This window comes from Penicillium coprophilum (assembly GCF_028826855.1).
Source record: "Penicillium coprophilum strain IBT 35676 chromosome Unknown utg000001l_segment0_segment0, whole genome shotgun sequence".
NCBI lineage: Eukaryota > Fungi > Ascomycota > Eurotiomycetes > Eurotiales > Aspergillaceae > Penicillium > Penicillium coprophilum.
The window spans coordinates 2,005,084-2,028,997 of record NW_026622720.1 but is presented as its reverse complement, the minus strand read 5'-3'; the positions used below and the strand labels follow the sequence as shown (position 1 = coordinate 2,028,997).

At 49.1% G+C, this 23,914-nt stretch overlaps 11 protein-coding genes across 11 annotated transcripts; 5 read left to right on the top strand and 6 right to left on the bottom strand.

Annotated features, from left to right (window-relative positions):
* Nucleotides 1-481: 481 nt before the first annotated feature.
* On the top strand, nucleotides 482-2,176 carry N7500_000757 (putative MFS transporter; the record flags this gene model as incomplete). The annotated part of the gene is made up of 4 exons (XM_056671903.1): nucleotides 482-1,522; nucleotides 1,572-1,936; nucleotides 1,989-2,088; nucleotides 2,153-2,176. The coding sequence occupies 4 exons, from the start codon at nucleotides 482-484 to the stop codon at nucleotides 2,174-2,176; spliced, it is 1,530 nt and encodes a 509-aa protein (XP_056537476.1).
* Nucleotides 2,177-2,431: 255 nt separating this feature from the next.
* Nucleotides 2,432-3,407, bottom strand: N7500_000756 (uncharacterized protein; the record flags this gene model as incomplete). The annotated part of the gene is made up of 5 exons (XM_056671902.1): nucleotides 2,432-2,579; nucleotides 2,622-2,900; nucleotides 2,948-3,006; nucleotides 3,187-3,327; nucleotides 3,378-3,407. 5 exons carry the CDS (start codon nucleotides 3,405-3,407, stop codon nucleotides 2,432-2,434), a joined length of 657 nt encoding a protein of 218 aa, XP_056537475.1.
* A 1,641-nt stretch (nucleotides 3,408-5,048) lies between these two features.
* N7500_000755 (uncharacterized protein) lies at nucleotides 5,049-7,263 on the bottom strand (the record flags this gene model as incomplete). The annotated part of the gene is made up of 3 exons (XM_056671901.1): nucleotides 5,049-6,179; nucleotides 6,235-7,080; nucleotides 7,138-7,263. 3 exons carry the CDS (start codon nucleotides 7,261-7,263, stop codon nucleotides 5,049-5,051), a joined length of 2,103 nt encoding a protein of 700 aa, XP_056537474.1.
* A 273-nt stretch (nucleotides 7,264-7,536) lies between these two features.
* Nucleotides 7,537-7,983, top strand: N7500_000754 (ATP synthase subunit e; the record flags this gene model as incomplete). The annotated part of the gene is made up of 3 exons (XM_056671900.1): nucleotides 7,537-7,557; nucleotides 7,622-7,814; nucleotides 7,916-7,983. 3 exons carry the CDS (start codon nucleotides 7,537-7,539, stop codon nucleotides 7,981-7,983), a joined length of 282 nt encoding a protein of 93 aa, XP_056537473.1.
* Nucleotides 7,984-8,436: 453 nt separating this feature from the next.
* N7500_000753 (CSN8/PSMD8/EIF3K family protein) lies at nucleotides 8,437-9,204 on the bottom strand (the record flags this gene model as incomplete). The annotated part of the gene is made up of 3 exons (XM_056671899.1): nucleotides 8,437-8,705; nucleotides 8,777-8,958; nucleotides 9,014-9,204. The coding sequence occupies 3 exons, from the start codon at nucleotides 9,202-9,204 to the stop codon at nucleotides 8,437-8,439; spliced, it is 642 nt and encodes a 213-aa protein (XP_056537472.1).
* Nucleotides 9,205-9,521: 317 nt separating this feature from the next.
* On the top strand, nucleotides 9,522-12,090 carry N7500_000752 (dolichyl-diphosphooligosaccharide--protein glycosyltransferase subunit STT3; the record flags this gene model as incomplete). The annotated part of the gene is made up of 7 exons (XM_056671898.1): nucleotides 9,522-9,663; nucleotides 9,714-9,737; nucleotides 9,824-9,904; nucleotides 9,984-10,577; nucleotides 10,632-11,112; nucleotides 11,135-11,767; nucleotides 11,820-12,090. Exons 1-7 carry the CDS (start codon nucleotides 9,534-9,536, stop codon nucleotides 12,088-12,090), a joined length of 2,214 nt encoding a protein of 737 aa, XP_056537471.1. The 5' UTR covers nucleotides 9,522-9,533.
* A 477-nt stretch (nucleotides 12,091-12,567) lies between these two features.
* Nucleotides 12,568-13,011, bottom strand: N7500_000751 (Coiled-coil domain-containing protein 56; the record flags this gene model as incomplete). The annotated part of the gene is made up of 3 exons (XM_056671897.1): nucleotides 12,568-12,647; nucleotides 12,810-12,934; nucleotides 12,998-13,011. 3 exons carry the CDS (start codon nucleotides 13,009-13,011, stop codon nucleotides 12,568-12,570), a joined length of 219 nt encoding a protein of 72 aa, XP_056537470.1.
* Nucleotides 13,012-13,555: 544 nt separating this feature from the next.
* On the top strand, nucleotides 13,556-16,191 carry N7500_000750 (RNA-processing protein PTA1; the record flags this gene model as incomplete). The annotated part of the gene is made up of 8 exons (XM_056671896.1): nucleotides 13,556-13,893; nucleotides 13,978-14,143; nucleotides 14,196-14,326; nucleotides 14,362-14,586; nucleotides 14,638-14,986; nucleotides 15,038-15,879; nucleotides 15,933-16,003; nucleotides 16,064-16,191. The coding sequence occupies 8 exons, from the start codon at nucleotides 13,556-13,558 to the stop codon at nucleotides 16,189-16,191; spliced, it is 2,250 nt and encodes a 749-aa protein (XP_056537469.1).
* A 577-nt stretch (nucleotides 16,192-16,768) lies between these two features.
* On the bottom strand, nucleotides 16,769-18,587 carry N7500_000749 (cytochrome P450; the record flags this gene model as incomplete). The annotated part of the gene is made up of 3 exons (XM_056671895.1): nucleotides 16,769-17,475; nucleotides 17,565-18,401; nucleotides 18,455-18,587. 3 exons carry the CDS (start codon nucleotides 18,585-18,587, stop codon nucleotides 16,769-16,771), a joined length of 1,677 nt encoding a protein of 558 aa, XP_056537468.1.
* A 1,233-nt stretch (nucleotides 18,588-19,820) lies between these two features.
* N7500_000748 (Cytochrome b5) lies at nucleotides 19,821-21,274 on the bottom strand (the record flags this gene model as incomplete). Its single annotated transcript, XM_056671894.1, has 2 exons — nucleotides 19,821-21,142; nucleotides 21,190-21,274. The coding sequence occupies 2 exons, from the start codon at nucleotides 21,272-21,274 to the stop codon at nucleotides 19,821-19,823; spliced, it is 1,407 nt and encodes a 468-aa protein (XP_056537467.1).
* Nucleotides 21,275-21,876: 602 nt separating this feature from the next.
* Nucleotides 21,877-23,822, top strand: N7500_000747 (Dehydrogenase multihelical; the record flags this gene model as incomplete). Its single annotated transcript, XM_056671893.1, has 3 exons — nucleotides 21,877-21,961; nucleotides 22,024-22,659; nucleotides 22,723-23,822. The coding sequence occupies 3 exons, from the start codon at nucleotides 21,877-21,879 to the stop codon at nucleotides 23,820-23,822; spliced, it is 1,821 nt and encodes a 606-aa protein (XP_056537466.1).
* Between the last annotated feature and the right edge of the window lie 92 nt (nucleotides 23,823-23,914).

Below are 23,914 nucleotides of genomic sequence, written 5' to 3'. Positions count from 1 at the left end.
AGACAAGATTATTTCATTCATGGGCAGATCCAGCGGGAAATGCTCTGAACTGCTTGGTAAAAATTATCGTACACCGGAGTTCTTCAATTATGAGTTAAAGCTCCGGTGTATGCACGTTTTCTGCACGTAATATACGTGGTGTCTGTTATATATATGGGATGGAGGGGGTTAAGATATTTCGGGCAGAGGGCAAAACTGAGATTTGCCCAATCACGCATTTTTGTGTCGGGTCTGAAGAATTAACATTGATCGCCGACTCTGATCTCGACTCTATAATCCCCTTCCCCCAAAAATTGGCCCAGAGTTCTCTGGATTGATAATCCGAGATCCCACATGCACCCGTAGACGCTAAGACGCGTATTACTCGGCCGGCTTCCATCACGTTCTTATCCTGGGAAAATCAAACGGAACATTGCCTCCTCAACTCAACTTGTTACAAATCTGATAGAAATTGGAAATTAGTCTGATTGTTACAATCAAAATGGGCGACCCAGAGAAGGGCCAATTCACTTTGACAACGGCCCGAGAATCGCATACACCGGAGCCAAAGTCAGAAACTGCCAATGTACAGCCGGAAGATATGATGTTCGATCGGACACCTCTTGAAGATGGTCAAAACGTGCTTATTCCAGAGCGCGGAGATGAATGGGCCGCTCTAGAGAAGCGGGTACGATGGAAAGTCGATCTCCGTCTCTGCAGCATCGGCGGGCTTTTATGCAGTCTCAATCTGCTAGATTCGGGCATTTTATCTTCAGCCTCGGTGACGACTATGCTTGAGGATCTTGATTTGAACCAAGGCAACCGATACTCCGTCTCCATCTTTATTTTCACAATCGCTAGTGTGGTCTTCCAGTTGCCGTGCACCGTGGCAGTTCGCATTATCGGTCCACGCATTTGGTTTTCAACAATCACATTCGCATTTGGGCTGTTGACACTGTGTACTGCTTTTGTTCACAACTGGCAGCAGATGATTATCCTGCGTGTGCTACTCGGTATTTCCATGTCCGGTATTTACCCTGGTCTGACCTATCTGGTTAGCGCCTGGTATCCGCGACGAGAACAGCAGCTCCGATTTGCATTCTTGCAGTCCGGGGAAGTTGTGATTTTGGCGACTGGCAATATTGTCAATTTTGGTCTCAATCACTTGCACGGCGTAGCCGGGCTGGCGGGCTGGCGCTGGATGTATATTGTTCAGGGTCTTATTACTTGCATTCTGGGGTTCGTGACCTACTGGTGGATGATTGACTTCCCTGAGAACTCCCAGCGCAGCTTTTGGTTTCTTTCAGATCAGGAAGCACGAGTCGCAGCGCGCAGAATCCAGGATGATCGAGCTGATGTTATCCCGGAACCATTTTCCTGGCACACTCTTCTTGCTAACTTCAAGGATCCGAAGATTTACGGCTTTGCGGTCATGTTCTTCTTGCTCAATCTCATTTCCACTGCCTTATCGTACTTTCTACCCATCATCCTACAATCTGGTATGGGTTTCAGCCCAAATAAATCCATTCTGCTCTCCACACCGGTAAGTTAATCCAGAGTACATAATGCTGCTTTTTCTGACCCTTCACCAGCCCTACTATTATGCTGTAATCCCAGTTATTCTCACATCACTCATCGGGGATTTCTACCGCGTTCGTGGGCCGTTGATCGTCTTCAACGCCCTTGTCCTCATAGCTGGGTTCCTGATGTTCGGCCTGCCCGCATCTAACCTGGTGTCCGTGCGATACATCGGGACCTTCTTGGCAACCGGGGCTTATATCTCGAATTGGGCTGCCCTCAATGCTTTCCAGGCCAACAATGTCGTGGGCCAGTGGAAGCGAGTGGTCACTGCGGCGGCGATCACTGCATGTAATGGACTTGGAGGTGTGGCAGGCAGCTATCTTGTCCGCCAGCAAGAAGCCCCGCAATATCTGACCGCAGTCTGGGTGTCAATTGGGTAGGTGTAAACGATTATTGAATCGTGGGCTGCTGGCTGACAACTTTACTAGTTCCCACATTCTTCTCATTGCGATCGTTGGCGCATTCACCATTTACTTTTACATTGCCAATCGGCAGCAAGAGCGGGGTCGGAAAGTTCTCGAGGGTGTGGTGAGTGTTTCTTTACCAATAGTTGGTCCATTGTATGGTCTTGCTAACGAACGGAACCCCAAAGTCTGGCTTCAGATACACCTATTGACCAAATCCAAATACAAAGACTTGACACCCCATGCTTACTGCATATGGATAGCTTCTTCAAATGCATTAAATGTTGTAATATGTAGTAGATACATGTCGATTTACGAGAAGCTAGACTATATTGTTCGGGCTTTCTAGGCGTCGCCTTTTCATCCAGCAATTGAGTGGTATCACAATCCATTTGTGGCTCATTCATCGTATATTGATGGCCACAGAGTGCGTTTATCTATGATTAGTTGGGTTCATCTGATGAGAGCTACCGATCTCGTCGTCTGCAAGGATCGACTATCTTTGAACCTCCAAATTCGCCAAGGAGGAAGGCGGCAAGGACGGGGAAGCTACTCGGACGAACCTCTTGAACACCTGCAATACCTTCCTGGTTTCCAACTTTTGTGGTTGTCTCTCTCGAATATCAGTCTCAATGTTGACTTCTGCGAGGCTTGCACCGAGAGAATCTTGCGTGAAAATGCCGTGGCATGACCTGAGTAAAAAGAGGCCAAATACTGATAATGCAAGCGGCGATGATGATCAGTCCCCTTCGAGGATCATCAAAATACCAAATTGGGCCACGAACTTTGGTTTGATATAAATTAGTCTTGATTTCAGCAAGATGCTGGTATCGATTCTTACACGTTGGATCCTCCATGGCGAAGTCTGATTCGGACAAATATATCGTCATTTTCACAACGTTAGCCACATTTTCTCTGAAATCTCCCATCAGTACTCTGGATCCATTTCACGCGCAGATCGCAACAAGGTTCGAATAACTCACACTCCACCCAACAAGGAAACACCTGTCACGCCGAGTCTCTGTCCTAGAGGTGCATGCAGCTTCCACACAGTTAGATTGGGCACCACAAGGATCAATGGGCCGGTGATGATATTTGATGGGACAAGATTTTGATAAGCGGGGACTGGATGAATGCATTTTCCGCCAGGGATACCTCGATCCCATGCGTACGCCAATGGTCGGCATTATAGGAAGACCTCCAGAAGAACGCCAATTCTCACCGCAAGAGCCAGTAATCCTACTGTGTAGACAAGGATCCGGAACTTACGGGATGTAAAAATACGTAAATAGAATAGTAAGACAGCCAGTTTGACCGGGGTGAGGTTGAAGGGATAATCGAGGACTTCGAGGGTAAAGGAGCACTGCGTATTGTCGGCAGCCCGTGCCTAGGGCCCAAGGAAGTGGCAAATACCTTGTTCATGAGGACAAGTTTCTTAGGCATCTGAGAAACTTAGTCGAAGTGGTACCCAACTATGCCGACTTTGGTCACTTCATGATATGTAAGCTTGGTCATTCTTTAAGCTGAGCACTGGGGCACATATAGTAAAGATAAATCACTGATTTTGCTTTACTTGCGACCTAGATAGCGAGATGTGAGCATGGTTGTATTCTTAAGATTATATCCGAACGGGATGCGTACTAGGGCAAGTAGGATCAGATAGTCGTCAACCCCGACCTTCGCCCGCTGCATAAACCGAGTATAGAACCTCGCTGCGACGAAGACAATTTGCAAGACAGTAATGGCAATAGTAACCCCCACTAGGGTACCGCCATTGTATAGTGTTGGGGGTCCGGGGCCTAGTTGGCTACCATGATAACGAAGAAAACAAGGGAAGCTGTAACACTTGTCTATAACAAGTGCTTTGTATCATAAGGAGTGAGTGGGGATGGACGACATGGTGTATTAAATAAGAGAACGTTCACGAACGAACGAACGAGGGCCTTTAGATCCACGAAAGTATTTTTGGGCCTCGAGATTCCGCAAACTATATCTCATCTATATTGACATCCATATCAGGCAAGCTCTTAGCCGACTATTGGAACAGGGCTACCGTTTAAAAGGGAGCTCGGGAGGATCCGTAGTACATCGGTAGAGAACAAGAGCCGCATTGGCGTTGAGAGTTTATTGATTATAAGGTTGATGTCTGTCCATGGTACGCAAGCACCAACTTCATTGGCTGAAAAAAAACCCCTTTCATTCCAAAATACCTAGGTAGAGCTTCAAAGTGCTCTCAAAGCCAGATTGACATCATGAATGTGGAGATGCCGAAGCTAATGGCCCTTGTCATCGCTTCATGCTTCTATATCACCAGGACAGTGCAGTTCCTACATTGGTATTTCATATCTCGGGTTCACCGAAAACAAGTTTTCCCGCCATTTTAGGAAACAGCCTGCCATCTAGCCGTCTGCTTGGCTTCCCCACGTTTCCCTTCTCCTGTGGGTTCCCGACTCGGATATCGGAGGCTTTTAGGATGAGAAATACATCTCGCATTAATATTCGATGCTGGCATTGCCTATAAATCGGCTCCATCCAGCTTTTGATCTCGGGGATAAGAATAATCTGCCCTATGTATCCATACACCAAATTCTTCACAAATCCTGGACAGAAGGAGGCTGATACCAATACCCTATTGGCTTGCTATCGCCGGCCGAGATCTCTATACATGGACTGTGTTGTGACGATATTTGTAAGAGTCTGGAGATTCGGGACGAGAGCAATTCGGTACCATCGGAGAGACATTTTTGGCAGCAACATATCCTACGTGCCCAGGGTGGCGTCTGATCTGGACCTGGGCTTGAGGTCTGTTGTCACGTCTTTATTATTCTTAAGGATCTCTATAGCACGGTTTTGTGAATCTAGTTGGAGGCGAAGAGAGATCGAGGATCTAGTAACATAGTCTTTCCATGGCAATAGCGATGAGATACATACACATGCACAAATTATGTGATTGAAGGGAAGGGGGTATATGGCAAGCAAGATGGGAGGCCTCGCAAGGAAAAAGGAAGACGGGCAAGGTCGGCCCACAGAAGAAAACTACATCGGCAATTATTGGAAAAGAAACGGATCCCTGAAGTGGTAATCTTAAGCCACCCGATCCTTGTCTTTCTGTTCCAGCTTTCCCACAAGCCGCTTCATACCCGTCCACTCGTCCGCCGGCACTTCCTCCGGCAGCCCACAGAGACCCCTGCCAACCTCAAAGACTGTAACAACACCATTGAGGCCACCAGTTGCCAGGCGGCGTCCCTCACGCTCGTCCCACGCAACCTTGTTCAGGCTTCGGGACATGATGTTGCCATGGGTATTATCAACAACCTCACGCGCCACTGGCACTTCGGTATCTGAAGCAAGGTCCCAAATTTCGACGTTGCCGGCACCGTCGACAAGAGAGAACACACCAGGTCTGGTTGGGTGCCAGCGGGCATCGTAGACAACATCATCACGGGTAATGTCGAGAATAGGTGAGACGACTTGGGATTGGGCCAAGCCAGATGTGGCAGAGGCGGTAGTCGCAGGTGGGCGCACACGCCAAAGCTTGACGCTCCAGTCCAGACTGGAGCTCAGCATAAGATCGCCAAGGTCTACGGGTCCACGGCCAGGGTGAAATTCGGTAGACATGATTGGTGCTGTATGCCCCTTATAGGCTAGGCGGTGGTCTGTGCCAGACTTGGCTCCGGCCCGGTCATATCGGTGGCACGGGTAAATGACTCCTTCTTCAGTACCGACGATGAAGAACGTAGGATCGGTGTGAGGGAATGACATGGTGGTTGGAGCAAGGTCCTCGGTTTTAGATGGGGGAGGTGTAGTCAGTTCCACACGGTCTTGGGGGTAAGAGAGCATGTCCATTGTCCAACCGCAGACCACACCGTCCGTGGAGGCGGTCATGATATTGTGTGCATTTTGGGTGCCAACAATTGAGATGCTGTAGACAGGATGGGCGTGTCCGCCACCTGATAAGGGAGTCTTTTGTACTGGAGAGCCTCCACCGGCGCGCGAGGAACGAGTGTCCCATACAAGCACCTGTCCCGAATAGGAACCCCCAACAACAAGGTTGGGATGGTACGGGGAGAATTTTGCAGTAAGGATATCGGATGTTGAGTGGAACACATACTCCGGACGAGATTGCAAGTGCTGATTCCAGATCTGAACAAGGCCATCGGGTTCGTGGGGAGCAGAAGTATTCTTGGTGTATGATGCAAGCAACAATTCAGGGAACTGAAGTCAAGGTTAGCATGAGCCAAAGGATATTTATTGGAAGTTGAAAGCTTACCTTGGGAGAGAAGCTTAGATCACTGATAATGCGATTCTTGCTCCATCGTTCGTCCCAGAAATGGCACACTTCTTGCATTCCTCTCCTCTTCTTGCCAGTCTCTTCATCTTCTTGCAGATGCCCATCGGTCCCACCAAGCTCATAGTCTGCCAGTACATCGTAGTCTTCGTCTAACGCTCGCTCAATGACCTTCGAAGAGCGCTCCACAAAGTCCAGGAAATCGTCGGACGATGTGACTGCCTTCAGCTCATCGTCATCGAGTTTGCGTAGAGGATACCGCAGCTTTGCGGACTGTGCGGCTGTGTTCTCATTATTATCGGCCTGCTTAGTAGCTTGAAGCTCGTCCTCAATCTCCTTGCGAAGCTTTTGTCGAATTTCCTCGTCTCGCTCCCGGTCTCGTCGACTGAGACGTTTGCTCGACCGCGTAGTATTAGGTGCCTCCTCATCATCTGAGGCGACAGACTCTTCAGGAGTCTCTGGCTGGAAATCCAATCCATCTGTTTGTACAGCCTTGCTATAAGTGACGACTTCGGGTTTGGGTGCAGGTCTGTATTCGGTTTCAAGTTCAGGGGCCTGTGGGGCTTCCGCTGCAGAGGACATCCAAGGCTCATCTGTTGTCTGGACGGCAATGGACTGGGATTGTGGTCGCGATGGAGCTGTGTATGTATCGAGGTTCTCCCCGCTTAATTGACTCGCGCTCAACACGGAGGTTGGTCGACTTCCTCTCCGAGACTGGCCATCGGCGCCATGGCTGAGTGAGGCCGACGCTGGGCGGTCAACCAAGCGAGAGATCAAGTCATCAAGGTCGTGTCTAGTATCTGCGCGGCTTGGTATTGGTGAGATAATCTAGCGAGGCTGTTAGTCTCGGACGAGCTCCGTAATTCATTCACATGCCGCGTTTACCTCTGAAGCATCCCCAACGCTGGTTCGGGATGTGAATTCCTTCTGACGCAGCTCGCGCTGCTTTTTGAGCTCGGCAAGCTTGGCCCGCTTCGCAAGAATCTCATCCTTGCGCTGTTGCATCGACATCTTGCAAAATCATGAAAGAATTAAACCAGATGCGTCCACGTCCAAGTGTAATACCTCCACTGCGGGTTTATTTACGGGGATGACTAAGCTCCGCCTTCGGGAACTCTGGAGCGGTCCGGAAAAACTCGCGCGCGCAGAACATGAACTGAACCTCGCCATTTGACTAACCCGGAGATTCCATTGCCATTGACGGTTGACACCTGTTGCACGGTCCCTCCTTCTTACACATTTAATTCCCTCATTTAATTACCGTTATCTGGAAACCTCGCAGAAATGGCTAGCCAAGGTGTCAATGTGAGTACCGGCTAAGGGATACCCTCTCCCCCGACGGCTGCTGACCACGACTTCGAACTTACAGGTCCTCCGTTACTCGGCTCTCGTTGCCGGTCTCGTTTACGGTGTCTACCACCAGTCCTCCCTTAACTCAGTGACCAAGCGCGCAGAGATCGAGCACGAGTACGCTCGCAAGGAGCGCCTGATCGAGCAGGCCAAGGCGGAATACAGGAAGAAGACCCAGCCCCAGCAAGAGATCAAGACACAGACCAGCGGACGTACGTTCAATTCCCTCCAATGATTCGACTTGGATAAATCTCACGACATCCGGAGTCGCCGTATATCTCCAGAAACCCCAAGGGCTAACAAAATCCCATAGTTATCACGAATTTCGAGGACCCCAAGTTCGACCTGGAGGCTTTCTTGAAGGCTAAGGCTGGAGAGTAAATTTTATGGATGGTATAGAGGAGGAATGGTTCGCAATGATCTCTTTGCGGGAATCGCACCTCCCCCAGGGTATGAGACACGTTGTGCTTCCGCTCCATTTTATTGTACGATTGTCTGGGTTTAATCTGCCCCCCGAGCTGTGGCATTGCGAGCGCAAGATGGAATGATGTTTGTTTCTCATTTTTAGAAGTTTTATCTGGGTCCTGTACATACCCTGGGCAGTCGTGCGCCTGTACACTACAGTTGGACCAGAAGCAAGAGCAAAAAGATCGTGTTATGCATTCCGGCGTTACCAATAGCCTTAGTAGTACATACCAGACCAATCTTGGTTTGGCGTTCCTCGGTCCTCGCATCTCCATATTCCAGATAGAGGCATAGCCGTGTACAGCGTGGTTCTCGGATGGAGAATCTGATCTATGGAATCACTTGTGTTCATTGGGTTTCCAAGCAAGTTTAAGCTGCACGCGTTCCCAGCATTGCCATCGCCTTGCGAATCCCGTCGGAAGACTGAGGCTCCGCGGGCGATACGACGATAGGTTTGGGATACAGCAATTTTGTTTCCGGATCCCATGTCCATCCACATTTCGTGAAGTTCGATATTATAGTCGGATCTTCTTTTTCGGCGAGCTGTTCGTCAAGGCCAAGGTGGTTTGCCGCTGTAGCTAGTCGTATAGCTTCGTAAGACCTGCTCACTGCGATCAAAGTCTTGTCTTGGTAGAAGCCTAGTCGTAGAGTGATTGGTCAATTCAACGATCTTGCTGAAAGAGGAAACCTATTTTCACCAAAAGCATACTTTCATATCTCCGAACTAGTGGCTGCAAAACGTCTGGCCATGGTAATCCTCGGAGTATTTGGTAGACCTGGCCGTCTTGCGTTTGCCATACCGCTCGCAGTAAAGTCAAGCAGTTCTGTAGAGAGGAATCCTGATGTAGTAGAGCTTCGGGAATTCGTTTTGTTAAGGCGCGAGCTTCAGATCTGGGACCCAAGTTTCATTAGCAGCCATCAATAGCACTCTCACTAAATAACTAACACTTGGTCGGTAAGAAGATGGACGAGAAAGAAGCTTGAGTAAAACAGGCTCAATAGTGTGGAGTCACCACTGGTAGAAAGGAGGCATGCTTGAAGCTCATATCGCGACAGGGCCTCGTAGAGCTGTGATGGTGGAGCGTTGGAGGCCACCAGCTGTGAGAGCAGCTCCATGGTCAGCGGAGGCAGGTCCATGTTGATATGTGGGGTGTAAATTAATTGCAAACGGCTTTTCTTGCTGTAGGGATACTAGTGTACTCAACAGTGGTAAGTATATTGAGTCAAAAGTTAGTCCAAAGATCTCTAAACAAAGATAATTGATGAGTTGTATTGCGGGGAGCAATCGGAGGTGGCGCCTCTCGCCGATGCCAAGACCTTCAGAAGTGACCACCTTGCGCAGCTCTTGCTCTTACCATCTCTCCCTACGGCCCTCACCACTGGCATCTCAGCCCAATTCGTTCCTTGATTTCATGTTTGTATTTTGAGTTTCTGACTCTGGACTTTGCTCCTAATTCAAGGCCATCATGGCCCCGTCTTCGCTTGATGTTGTGCTGAAGGGCAGCTCCGGCCGGAACACGCGCGGTCTATTGCGGGTTATCATTCTTTGTACCATTGCCGCCGCCGCAGTGTCCAGCCGCTTGTTCAGTGTTATTAGTATGTCCCAATTGAAATGCTTGATGATCAGCATGCTAATTATATTCTAGGATTTGAAAGTATCATCCACGAATGTATGATTTCCCTGCGCTGTATCAGATACGATGACTACCTCGACAGCACCCTGAACGTACGAGATATTGATGCCGTCTTACTCTAGTCGATCCGTGGTTTAACTTCCGTGCAACAAAATACTTGGTCGAAAATGGCTTTTATAGCTTCTGGGATTGGTTTGACGACCGTGAGGCCCCTTCCCCATGATTCCATCTCCACATGGTAATGTAAACGGCGCTGTGCTAATGGAAATACTCGCGCTATAGGAACATGGCACCCTCTTGGCCGTGTCACTGGTGGTACATTGTACCCAGGCCTGATGGTGACCAGCGGCGTGATCTACCACATCCTTCGTCTCCTTACCATCCCCGTCGACATTCGAAACATCTGTGTCATGCTCGCCCCCGGATTCTCTGGACTAACAGCCCTGGCGATGTATCTCCTGACATCTGAGATGTCTGACTCTCCCTCCGCAGGTCTCCTGGCCGCTGCTTTCATGGGAATCACACCCGGCTACATCTCGCGGTCTGTGGCAGGCAGCTACGATAATGAAGCCATCGCTATCTTCCTGCTGGTGTTCACATTCTATCTCTGGATCAAGGCCGTGAAGAACGGCTCGATAATGTGGGGAGCCTTGACTGCTTTGTTCTATGGATACATGGTTTCTGCTTGGGGTGGATACGTCTTCATCACCAACCTGATTCCTCTCCATGTCTTTGTCCTTCTATGCATGGGCCGATACAGCCCCCGTGTCTATATCAGCTACACCACATGGTATGCCCTGGGAACACTGGGAAGCATGCAGATCCCCTTTGTCGGTTTCCTGCCCATTCGCAACAGCGACCACATGTCTGCACTTGGTAAGACCTCTGGATTCTGAGCCATACTGTTTTCTCATTCTAACCATTTAACAGGTGTCTTTGGGTTGATCCAATTGGTGGCTTTTGCCGAGTTCATCCGAGCCTACCTGCCCGGCAAACAGTTCCAGAAGCTTCTTACCTCTATGGTCTTGCTTACGTTCGGCCTTGGATTTGGTGGTCTTATCCTGCTGTCTATATCTGGGGTCATTGCTCCCTGGAGTGGTCGCTTCTACTCCCTGTGGGATACTGGATATGCCAAGATTCATATTCCAATTATTGCCTCTGTCTCTGAGCACCAGCCCACCGCCTGGCCAGCCTTCTTCTTTGACCTGAACTTCCTTATCTGGCTGTTCCCAGCCGGCGTGTTCATGTGCTTCCAGAAACTCAAGGATGAGCATGTCTTTGTGGTCATCTACTCGGTCCTGGCTAGTTACTTCGCCGGTGTTATGGTCCGTTTGATGTTGACTTTGACCCCCATTGTGTGTGTTGCGGCTGCCCTGGCCTTGTCGTGCATTCTCGATAACTTCCTGGTTGCGTCGACCCCGACCCCCCCCAAGTCCCGAATCCAAAGCCAAAGCAACCTCAGACGATAAGTCACTCCGGTCAACCCGAAACCCCGTTGTCGGTATCTACTCCTGGTTCTCCAAGTCCACCGTGGTGGCTTCGATCACTCTTTACCTGCTTCTATTTGTTGCACACTGTACCTGGGTTACTTCCAACGCATACTCCTCGCCCTCCGTGGTTTTGGCTAGCAAGCTTCCAGATGGAAGCCAGTTCATCATCGATGACTACCGTGAGGCCTACTATTGGCTCCGCCAGAACACCCCGGACAATGCCAAGATTATGTCCTGGTGGGATTATGGGTACCAGATTGGTGGTATGGCTGACCGCCCCACTCTGGTCGACAACAACACCTGGAATAACACTCATATTGCCACTGTTGGCAAGGCAATGAGCTCGCGCGAGGAAGTCAGCTACCCAATTCTGCGACAGCATGATGTCGACTACGTGCTCGTTGTGTTTGGTGGACTGCTCGGCTACTCAGGTGACGATTTGAACAAGTTCCTCTGGATGGTTCGTATCGCAGAGGGTATCTGGCCTGATGAGGTCAAGGAGCGCGACTACTTCACCGCTCGTGGCGAGTACCGCGTCGATGATGAGGCCACCCCTGCCATGAAGAACAGCTTGATGTAGGAACCCCATGGTTTGACTATTCAAAATCACTGCTAACTCCATCAACAGGTACAAGATGTCTTATCACAACTACCAGTCACTCTTCCCGGCTGGTCAGGCCATGGATCGTGTCCGTGGTACAAAACTTCCCAAGGAAAGCCCCCAGCTCAACACACTGGAAGAGGCTTTCACCAGTGAGAACTGGATCGTTCGTCTCTACAAGGTCAAGGACTTGGATAACCTTGGTCGCGATCACAGCAACGCAGTTGCCTTTGACAAGGGGCTAAAGCGCAAGCGTGCCACCAAGCATAAGGGACCTCGTGTTCTGCGAACCGAGTAGATATTTGTTTTCTAGATTCATGTTGCATTTTCTCATCTTGTTGGCTGTTATGATTCGCTCTGGCATAGCAGGCCATTTGTACTGTGCGTGACAACCATACCGATTATACTCTGGGTCTAGTTCACCTAGAAATATATCAATGCTTTTCTTCTGAAAAGGCTATTGTATCACTATTTGACTTTACCTACGTAAGGATAGCGATCCAGTGTTGGATTGCCGAGCAGATGGGCATTTCTCAGTGAGATTGGTAGGACAAAGAGAAAGCACAGCAGCCCGCTGTGAAGAGATGGTAGACCTCCATAGCCCAAATTTATTGTACAGCCTGTGATCCAAGCCAATTCTTTCTGTATGTGACAGCACAAATGCTGATATTATCGCTAATCCTGCAGATCTGAAAAACAAGGTCTCCCTGATGACTCCGAAACCCCCAATTACACAGTCAACTCATCACCAAGTACCGGTGGGATTGAGTGTGGTTCATTTTTTGTCCGCGGGGGCATCGGGGACCTTGACGTCGGCGAATTCTTCTTGGCCGACAGCCTTAAGGGTGTATGTATCTAGGAATTGAAACTAGATCAGTATGGTGTCCTGTCTCTTGAGAATTTCGAGCCCGCATGGAGACTGCTCCGCGGGCAAGTCCCGGTGGCATGATCGTTTGCGATTCGAACATATGAACAGGGTTGAAGCGGGATAGGGGTATGTGCCGTAGGATTACTCACAGACTGCAATTGTAAATGCGAACAGTCCGAAGCCTGTGAGGGTATTCTTGAACAGATATGGGCGGCGGGCGCGCAGGAGGGCGGCACCGGCGCGGTAGTCCTTGCCGTAGTAGGTAGAGTTGAAGCTGTCACAGAGACATGATATCAGCAAAATGAGACTTCTCTAATTCTGTAGAGACGACACATACATTCCAGTGGCCATGATGAGAGTGTTGGTTGACGGAGACGTAAGAGACAAGAAAGTTGAGGCCATACCAGGCAGACCCGGAGGAAAAGTCTTGGCGTTGGAGGCCCAGACAACGTGGGTTTAGATGCTTTTATTGAGATTCAGGATTTGATTGTAATTAAGACACTGGTATAATTCAATTTCAGATCATTGGAGCATAGGACTATTAAGTCATGTGGCGAGTGTTATAAGTAGTTACTGTAACTACACACATCGGAGTCTGTGTCGGCCGCCCTTTCAGGCTGCGCAGCTTTTGTCGCATCCTCGGCGGCTGTCAACTTCACTTCCCAATCGCCCTTCCTTCACTACCCATCGCATACCCACTTATCATTTCCAAACTTGGTGTAATTCCCCGCTATTTCCTCGTTCTGCAACTGCAGTCCCGAGCTTATGCGCGTTGCTTTTGCAACTGCATCCGTGTCCCCGTCCATCCAGGAACGCCCTCCCTTCCCTGAGCACCTAGCCTTCCACCTCGAATCCGACACCGTCGCATATCTGATACCTTCCCATTAAAGCTACAATGGCTCAGCAAATGGACAATGTCGTCGACCAGATCGCCCAGCTCAACGCTGCCCGAAACCTCGTCCTCGGTGATGCCGCCTTCTACCCACAGATCGTTAATGGCATCCTTCCTATCGTCGGAGCTAGTACACGATTGGAATTGCGACGATGGGGTGCAAACTTCCTGGCAGAAACTTTCGCTAGCCCAATGTTAGGTGTTGCGCAGAAGGAGCAGTTGGCACCAAACGTCCTGCAGACAATCCGCGAGATTCTAGAGTTGCCGGAGACAGACACAGCAGTCCTACAGAGCTTAGTGCAGACTTCAGCTAGCTTGTATCCCCTCGTCTTCAGACATGTGTAGGTTATTCCCAAGGTTTCGTGGCTGCGACGCAGGAGCGCGCTCCAAACGCAAACTTGGTGCAGGGCTAACAATACCCGCAGTGTGAACCACCCACAGGATGGCAAGTCATGGGAGACGATGAGTGCAATTAAGCAGGACATACTTAGGAGAATGGACTCGTTCCCATGCCCAGTTAAGCTTTGCTGTGCCAAGTTCATTCAGCGCGTGGTCCAAGTTCAGACGCCTGGATTGATCTCGGACCCCAGGGTATGTTCGCGAGTTATAGAGGCTCTGATATATTGATATTAACTTCAATCAGCGACCCGAGCAGAATGAGACATCTTTAGCCGTCGTTCCCCGAAATCATGCTGTCCTGTCAATACCAAACCTGGAAGCGGAATCCTCCGGTCTCCTCGATCGACTACTCGGCGTTTTCCAAGAAGAGACTAGGTATGAGGATCAACCGACTGATTTCACGAGTTCAGAGTGACGCTAACTCAAGCCAGTGATCCTCTTCTTGTAAACGCGACCTTGAACTGCCTCGCCCCTCTCATCCGAACACGCCAGTCTATAGCAAACAAAATCATTAATGCAGTTTTGGAGTTCTACCCAGCAAAGCACGTCCGTCCGCCGTTTACTCCGACAGTTCGTGTCAGCGTCAAGTCGATGGAGCGCACAGCTCGAGCCTTGCTCATCAACGTTTTGAAGAAGTATGTTGTTATCCTGGTTGCGAAAGATGTTGTTTGACCTAAGCTTCATAGGAACCCGAACCACCCTCTGATGGGTCGCATGCAAATGTATATCGAACGTCTAATGCAATCACGACTTGAGGTCACCGATGATGCGTCGCGGAAACGTGGATTGCCAAATGAACCCACCGATGGGCTGGACAACGCTAAGCGGGCACGTCTCAACGCTTTGCCTCCTCCTATGCTCAAGATTCCTCCAATGGCACCGGGGCCTGCAAGCTTTGATCGGCTCTTTACCTTGACTGAGGACACCGGACTGTCCTCCTTCGACGTAAAGCAGCTGCCGATTGATTTAGTTCTCAAGATTGTTGTACCTCTCTTGTCGCAGGTACAGGATTCAACACTTGCACAAGCCGTCGATGTAAGTATTGTCATGAGAGAGAAAGTTTGTGGTTTACTGACATGGCCCCAGGCTGTTCGTACTCGATATCAGACAATCACGAAAGATCAAAACTTGCAACGACAGCAGCAACAAAAAGCAGCTGCTCAAGATGAGGATGATGACTATGAGCCTGAATACCAGCCTATGGATGTAGCATCTGTTGTTTCAGAAGAGGCCAGTGCCGTTGCAGCGGAGGTAGCAGACCTTCAACCAGAACTGGTCTCTTTGGGTCCTTTCGTCCTGCCACAGCCACCTCCACTGACCGAAGAAGAGGCCGGAGAAATCGGACGGAGTGCTGTTGCACGCGTGTTCGGCATGCTGAACGCAGCCGAAACATCCCCTGCGCCTGCCAAGGGTCAAAGCCAACAAAAGCTCGGATTTGCAAGGTTAGCAGGTAGTACATTTGACCGGGACGCATGGTCTGTTCTTCTTGCTCGGTTGGCTACACGGGCTCCTGCCGGTCTCGAAATTGATCAACAGGCAAAGGGAGACGCCGCACGTAGACAAACAACTATTGCTGATTCGATCCGCGAGACGCTCTATCGGTTCATCTTGGAAGATTTCCGAGGACGACTTAATATCGCCATTATTTGGCTCAATGAAGAGTGGTATAATGACCGGATCCAAATGAAAAGTGCCGCCAATCAGCGCGATGACACGGAGGAAGACTCGGAACCGACTGTACCTCTGAACTACGACACCTGGGCCACCCGACTTTTGGATGGTTTCCTAGCTTATTTGGATTCTCGAGATATCAAGGTGCTGGTCCGCTTCCTCAGTGAAGTCCCTGAGATCACAATTCCCATCACTCAGCGGGTGGCCAGCTTGGCCAAAGATCCGGAACGTGTGAACCTTTGTGTTCAATCCTTGATGTGTGCTATCCGCTTTTCTTACTACCAAGGGCCTCCCTGCTGACTTTCTTTAGGTACCTGATCATGTTCCGACCTCCAGCACGAGAGATGTGCTTGAACACAGTAGAGGATGTCTACCAGACTTGTAAGTACACTCTCCGCCTGTATCCATTTGTGTTATATATATCTAATACGCGGTGAACAGACGAAGAATCCCGACCTGCTGCAGGCAAAGTCCTCACCAAGTGGCGCCCACAGAGTACAGTTCTGGAGCCAGCTGCAAGCGAAGCACCGGAATCATCAGAGACCAAGCCTCTCGCCTCAGAGCCATAATCTTGTTCTTCGTGCTACTCGATGAAAAGAAGACGATGGGAAGAGACCCTAGAAATTCTGTAATTTCGAATGCTGGGGATTATCAGCTTGTTTTTTCCGGCATTATTTTTCTTTATTGCACATGTCTTGGATTAGATACCTTTCAGCCCCTGTTTTCGTTATATCCCTCTTCTACTGTATTCATCTTATGGGTTCGGTTTCTGAACATGCCACAATTACGGTGCCTCCATCTCGCTTGGTTTTCGGAGAGATATCTCCGTTTCTAGGCTGAATGTGTCCTATCAAGGCATTCGGTTGTATTCAGTAGTCGGCATACCTATCGTCTGCCATTGTTTTTCCGTCTCTCGCAAATACCGTCTGCCGCGCGTTTAGTATCTGCTCAATTTGTAGACGAATGCAAGATTCAACGGAAGTCTTGTTTACACCTCAACTAGACCTTCTACTTTGCCAGATGGAAAGTTCTTTTAGTAAAGTTCATTGCTGCGGACGAAATAATATACAATTCTATATTCTAAAAACAATTGCCGCTATCCAGCCCTTCACTTGGTACTTACACATCATTCATGCTAGAATCTCCTCAGGCATCCTCTGTTCCCGCTGTCTCGGACTTAGGAGGCCACTTCACTCTCTTCTCTGCGCGAACGTAGAGGTTGTTGGGCCGAATCAACTGGAACATGGGATCATACTGGATAGGCTCATTGCCCTCCCGAATGAACTTATACCGGAAGACGAGCTTGGGAAGGAAAACCTTGATTTCCTGCAAGGCAAAGTTGAACCCAATGCACATACGCGGGCCCATGGCGAATGGGATATACGCAGCCTTGTGTCTGTTCTTAACCTCATCGGTGTCCCAGCGATCAGGGTTGAAACGAGCAGGATTGTCCCATAGATCGGGGTTGTTGTGGATATGGTGCAGGGCTGGGAGAATGACCGAGTCCTTAGGGAGCTTGTATCCTCCCGGAAGCACGAGGTCAACCTTAGCAGTTCGTCCCGGTTGGAAACTGGGGTTGTGACGACGCTGGGTCTCCTTGATGTACTTGTCGAGGAAATCGAGTTTTTCGGTGACCTCAGCTGTCATAACGGTGTTCTCGTCGATGTCGTTGTCGATGAGTTCTTGGAGTAGTCTTTCTTGCATACCGGGGTAGGTGACAAGACCGTAGATGAGCCAGGATAGAAGGGAACTGGTGGTTGTGAAGCCGGCTCCGGTTGCGACGACAAGAGCCCAGATCAAGCTTGACTGGGGAAGCTTCTCGCCCTTATTGTCGGTTGCACGGATGGCATAGTCTGAGATATTCGTTAGAATTCATTCATATAAAAAGATCGGACCAGGTCGATTCAAGAAGTAGATTGGGTGCCATATAGGTGCCACTTACCGATCATGTTGGACGCCTTCAGCGCTGCATCTTGCAGTGGTAGATCTTCCACGCCACTGCTTTCAGCTTCTTTAATTGTCTGTCCCACAATCTGTTCAACTCTGGTTTTGATGTCTCTGAGCTTCTTAGGATCTCCGAATGGCAGTTTCCCATACCAATCCCCCTTGGACGAGACTTTCTTATTAAGAGAAAGAACACCAGCAATCAAATGGATCATCTCGTGCAGCGGGGCGTCCCGACTCGAGAAGTGTTGGAAGTCGAGGCCAAGCGTGAGCTTACCGACTGCTTGTGAGCCGAGCTTCAGCATATACTGATAGACATTCCAAGCTTCGCCCTGCTCATCAAAGTCATCAAAGACCTTGAAAGCATCCTCAACTGTTTTCTGCATTGTCGGCGCATAGTGACGGACAGCCTTAGGGCCGAGAGCTGGCGGTAAAAACTTATGAGCGACCTTCCACTCAGGGGTATCTGTGTCGCCTAGGAAAACACCAGCCTCTGGCTGCTTCAGGGGGTAAAGGGGATGAGCAGGATTGATATCTTTGGTGAAAAAGTCGGATTCGGCAAAGACGATCGCGGAGATAGCTGGATCATTTGTTTGATATGTTACACGACCGAGATTGGTTGTTTTGATGACCGGGCCATATTGTTCGAAGAGACGTTGGTGGTTGCCCAGGTGGTCTGGGTAGACTTCAAAGAAATTTCCGACATAGGGAAGACCATTTGGGCCTGGTGGATCGCGGACTGCATTTCCATCGATGGTGATGGCAATGGGAGTTGCGGCCGAGATGATTTCGGTGATCTCGTTCAGCGGCAGATCTTGTGCATGGAAATCGATACCTATTATACATGTCAGTAATGAAGGCCAAGGGCGGAAAATCTTCAAAACTTACCACTTGACTCAACGATTGCAAAGTGAGCTGCAATCAAGTCCTTGAGTGCACTCAAATCGCTTTTGGGGTCGACATCGATATTTTTAGCGGAGGAGACTGGCTCCCCAAGGAGGTAGAATTGCTTTGCAGACATTGTGTTCGAATGTTTGTGATGACCAGTTCCAGGAACCCAAACTTATATACTGAAATGGCCATCAAGACGGGATCCCGGCCGTTTCATAGTTCGGGCCCCTTCCTCGGTATGTGGGTCTGCATGAGCCGTCCCGATTGGTTGCCCTTCCCTCGGATATCAATTTGGTATACCTCGGAAAGGCATATATTCCCTCGATCCTCAAGATAGCAGGGTTTTTAGTCTCTTTATTAAATTTCGATCATAGATACCCACAGTGGAGCCAAACAGAAATAGCTGATACTTGAGGGATTTGCAAATATCCCATCCGATTGGTTATTTGCCTATCTACATGTCTATCTACCACTCCGTTGGGACGTCGCGGGTTAGAATCTTACGCAACATCTAGATAGGGGGATGTGGCGAACCGCGTTTTTCTCGACGCCATTCTAATTATTTACTAACATTACTCGGGAAACCGGAAGTCTAGAATGTGAAAATTCAAGGATGGTCAGCTTATGTGGCCTTGTGATGTCATTTCAGGAGGCTTCACAGAGATACTCTGTGATGTCCCTTTTTTGAAGATTTTCTCCCCTGTACCGGTTCTCGAGGTATATGCATGACAGGGGTTTGGAGTCATTGCGTCAACTTAGATCATTTGGACTCTTTCTTTTCATTTTACCGTGTTGACTGTGTTATTCTCGCAGATGTATCTAGATCTATGCGCTTCCTCAGTTTCTCGTATACTTGTAACCATTCATTGGATTTCTTATAGGCTTGTTCTTATGGTGCCTTCTGATATGATATAGTGATACAACCCTTGAAAAGAATTTGCAATTTCACACAGTGTTTAGGATTGACGTTGATGACGGTACCAAGCTTTCATGAACCATTTGTATCATGAATAGATGTCCAGGGTCCCGGGGCAGGGCAGCCCCGGTTGTGCATAGTTTACTACAACATAGCTTTTTATCAAAATCCTGGTTCGGTGGCTTCTAACCCCTGTCATAGGTGTATAACAGAAAATGGAGGAAAGTGTTACCCGTAGGACCTTGTCTATGCACAGGGACAAAAGGAGATGTAGCCCTCGTCATAGCGATGTAGGACTTTAATCATCTGATTTTCCTAGCCTAAGATGATACATATAAGAACAAATTCCTCAGATACATAGAAGAAACACATCGAATTTCCAATCAGCTCTAATATACATCACAATCTATCAACGTGAAACAAGCACAGTATATATCCACAAACATTCTAGAAGCAGAAGATCTGGTCGGTCATCTTTCCAACAGCCCCAGGAGCTGTGAATCCCGCAGCCACCAAGCTTTTCTTTGAAGCATTCACCATACCTGGTGGTCCACAAAGCATGATCTTGGTATCAGGTGCTGGGCCAGGCAATCTTGCAGCCATGACGTCCCCTGTAACGTATCCCTTGCCATACGCCCAGTTGTCAGGAGGATGGTCGAGCATGTACCAGAGCTTGAAGTTTTTGGGATATCCTCGTGCAAAACTCTCCAATTCCCGACGAAGAAGGATATCTTCTTCGCTTCGGTTGGCGTAGATCAGACTAATCTCAGTTGTATCCCGATCATCCTCGCAAATCGCCCGGATGAGTTGGTACATTGGGGTGATTCCGGTTCCACCAGCGATCATGCCAATTTTCTTGCAAAGGCCATTGTGATATTTCATCGCGCCCTTCGGGCCGCGGAATTCAACTTTGTCGCCAATTTGCAAAGACTCAAGATATTGTCCAGTGAGAAGACCATCTGGGTAGCATTTGATAACGAGTTCCAGTCTTCCAAGATCCAGGTTATTGGATGTCGGGGTATATGATCTCGACACCGAAGCACCGTTGATCATAGCTTTGATAGCAACATGCTGGCCGATCGGGAGTCCAATCACATCCTGCTTATTGGGCAGCTGAAAGACGAAGCGGTAAACATTGGGCGATAATTGATCCTTCTGAACGAGGGGGAGCTTTTTGTAGCTCTTGGGCTCAAGGAAGCCCTTCACAAGATGTGGGTCCTGCTTCTTCATGGTCGAGGCCTTCTTGTACGGACGGTACTTTGTGAAACCAGACTCGACTTCAGTGAACTTGGAGAGTCTCATTGCAACAACACCGCCAATCGTAGTGCAAACCAGTGTGGCAGCAGTGACTCCACTCAAAAATCCACCTCGGAGAAGGCTTGTAAATGGGACTCCAACCTCAGGGATTTGTAGAGAGGATGGCTTGTGCTTTGCAAAGAAGTCGGTCAAGGCTCGGTGATTTTTGGAAGAGGCATAAACCAGCGCAGTAGCGGCAAGTGTGGCAGTAACTGTGGTCGCAGCTTTGAGGACCCCTGATGACTTCTTGGGCGCCCCTTTATCGGAGGTTGGCTTGATTACACGAACCACCTTGCGCTGAACAAACTCATGTGCATCCTTAACAGTACCAACTAGGTATGTCTCCAGAATCTCATTTGCATCCTCTGAGTGACCGACATCTTCATATGCAGCTGTTGCGTCTGTACCGGCGACTTCTACCAACACATCTGCACCACCGGGATGATCTCGCACATAATCGGTGACGTCGTACACTAGGTATGTTAGAAGGTTGAATGAGATCTGGGACAAGAACGATTACCTTTTCCATGGATGATGACAAATAGATCATTTTTCGTGTTGTGAGTTGCGACTTCGCTCGCGTCGAATTCTTTCAAAGATGCCATTGTGGAAGATTGCAATGACAATGTGTTTCTTTGAGCACGTCAGTGAAGATAAATACTTTATAGCTGCAAGAAACCAAATGAGCTATTTATTCTTTCTATCCTATAAAGATTTTCCGATTAGCATTCAACTCTAGACAGGGGGCGTAGTTCCCGAGGTAGTCTACCTCGGCAGGCTCCATCTTCATCCATAGATCTCCATAATATAATGGGCCCCAAAACGACCTCGGGAGATCGACTAGCCTATAATCAAGCATTTCCAAGACCGATGGCGTTTCTAAACCATAGTTCCACATCTGCCAAAATCTTGGAATTGTTTTGCCGATCCCTCAATGACCCGCTTGATGAAAGCAATCTCCTTTCTTGTCTCATTTCCACGGCCCGGGACTGGAGTTTCCGAGGGAAGCTATTGTCCCGCTGAAGTTCTTTGAAGATTCTCTCTGAGTTGAGTGCATAGCAGATAGTGGATTTCCGAGGGATGTGCGGAATAGCAATAGCAATGATAGTGGAGGATAAAAGGGAACTCACCTGCCACTGCAATTGAATCCCAACGGAATTACTTGACACTTGAACCCCTTACTCTATCTACTTACTTTATTTACAACATGGCATCACAATGGGAACCCCCCTGCAACTACCGCAGCCGCACAGTTGCCATTCTTGGTGCAGGTGTACTTGGCCGCCGAGTAGGTCTGTATCCCATCCACCGTATTATTGTATTGATGGAAGTACTGACAACTTTCTGGCATCAGGATGCATCTGGGCGTCAGCCGGCTTTGATGTTAAGATTCGAGACCCCAGCGCTCAACAGCGAGCGGACGGAATTGCATACATTAAGGAAAATGTCCAATCATACGCCGCCAAAACCAAGCAGATTCCCGGCTCATATGAAGCCGTCGAAGACATGAAAGCAGCTGTCGAAAATGCCTGGCTTGTCATTGAAGCCGTTCCTGAGAAGCTCCAACTCAAGATCGCCACTTTCGCTGAATTGGAGGCTCTCGCTCCCAAGGACTGTATCCTGGCCTCCAATTCATCCTCATACAAGTCTTCCGAGATAATCACTGAAATCTCGGACTCCACTAAGACACGCGTTCTGAATATGCATTATTACATGCCGCCAGCGTGTATGATTGTGGAGCTTATGACTGATGGACACACTACCCCGGAGATAATCTCTTTCATGGTTGAGCGCTGTAAGGAAGCTGCCACAAACCCATATGTCGCAAGAAAGGAGTCCACTGGGTTCATCTTCAATCGACTGTGGGCTGCTGTGAAGCGCGAGGTCTTGACTATCTTGGCTGAGGGTGTTTCCGTACCCGAGGAGATCGACTCAATGTGGGCTGAACTGTTTCTCAAGGGAGGCAGTCTTCCCTGCCAGACAATGGATAGTAAGATCTACACTCGCCTTCCCTGATTATTGAGAATTTGTTCACTGACAGATTATTATATAGATGTTGGCCTAGACACCGTTGCTTTCATTGAGGGCCATTACATCGAGGAACGTGGACTCTCTTCCGAGAAGACCGTCGACTTCTTGAAGGCCAATTACCTGGATCACGGAAAGCTGGGAACCAAGTCCTCAAAGGGTGGCCTGTATCCTGCTAGAGTCCCGACTCCTACAAAGTCCGACTCAAAGCCCGAAATCTTGGTGTTGGACCTTGGACTGTCAGCCGTTGCGCCTAGTATGACATCAGGAGAGATTCTCCGGGTTTCCGCAGACGGCAAGCAACAGAAATCGATCCTCAAAGGCCAATCCCTGCCTGATGGAATCGCTGTAGACTCGGCCTCTGGCCGCATGTTCTGGACTTGCATGGGCATTCCAGGAAAGTCCGACGGTGCTGTTTACTCCGCCAACGTGGATGGAACCGATATCAAGACACTTGTTGCCCCAGGAAGTATCAATACACCAAAGCAGTTGGCTCTTGATTCCGAAGCCCAAGCCGTCTACTTTTCTGACCGTGAGGGATGCCGAGTCTACCGCTGTGCCTTCGACGGGTCCAATCTGGAGGTTTTGATTGATAAAACTGGCCGTGATATGACCGCCGCACAGCTTGTCTCCGCCTGGTGCGTGGGAGTTGCTGTAAACCCTAGTCAGGGTAAATTCTATTGGACCCAGAAGGGACCCTCCAAGGGTGGCGAAGGCCGCATCTTCTGCGCCAATATCGCAACTCCTGAGGGTCAGTCGGCAACTGATCGGGGTGACGTCCAATGCGTGATCGCTGATCTTCCTGAGCCAATTGATCTTGAGGTTCACGAAGCCACTAACACACTTTACTGGACCGATCGTGGTGAAGTTCCATGGGGCAACTCGCTGAACAGAGCCAAGTTGGGTGAAGATGGTCTCCTGCTACCAACTAGTTCCCCTCTGGGATATGAGATCCTCACCAGGGGCCTGAACGAGGCAATTGGTTTGAAGTTGGATTCCGTCAATTCTCAAGTCTATCTTGCTGATCTCGGCGGATCTATCTACCGCTGCGACCTGGATGGTAAGAACAAGGTGAAGCTTCACTACGAGGAACACCGGGCCTTCACTGGAATTACTATCCTGTAGGTAGCCCTAATGTACTATAAACACTAAAACCCTCTGCGGTTTTGCTATTTAAATTGAATATAGAGTACATGAATTCTTCAAAAAAAAAACTT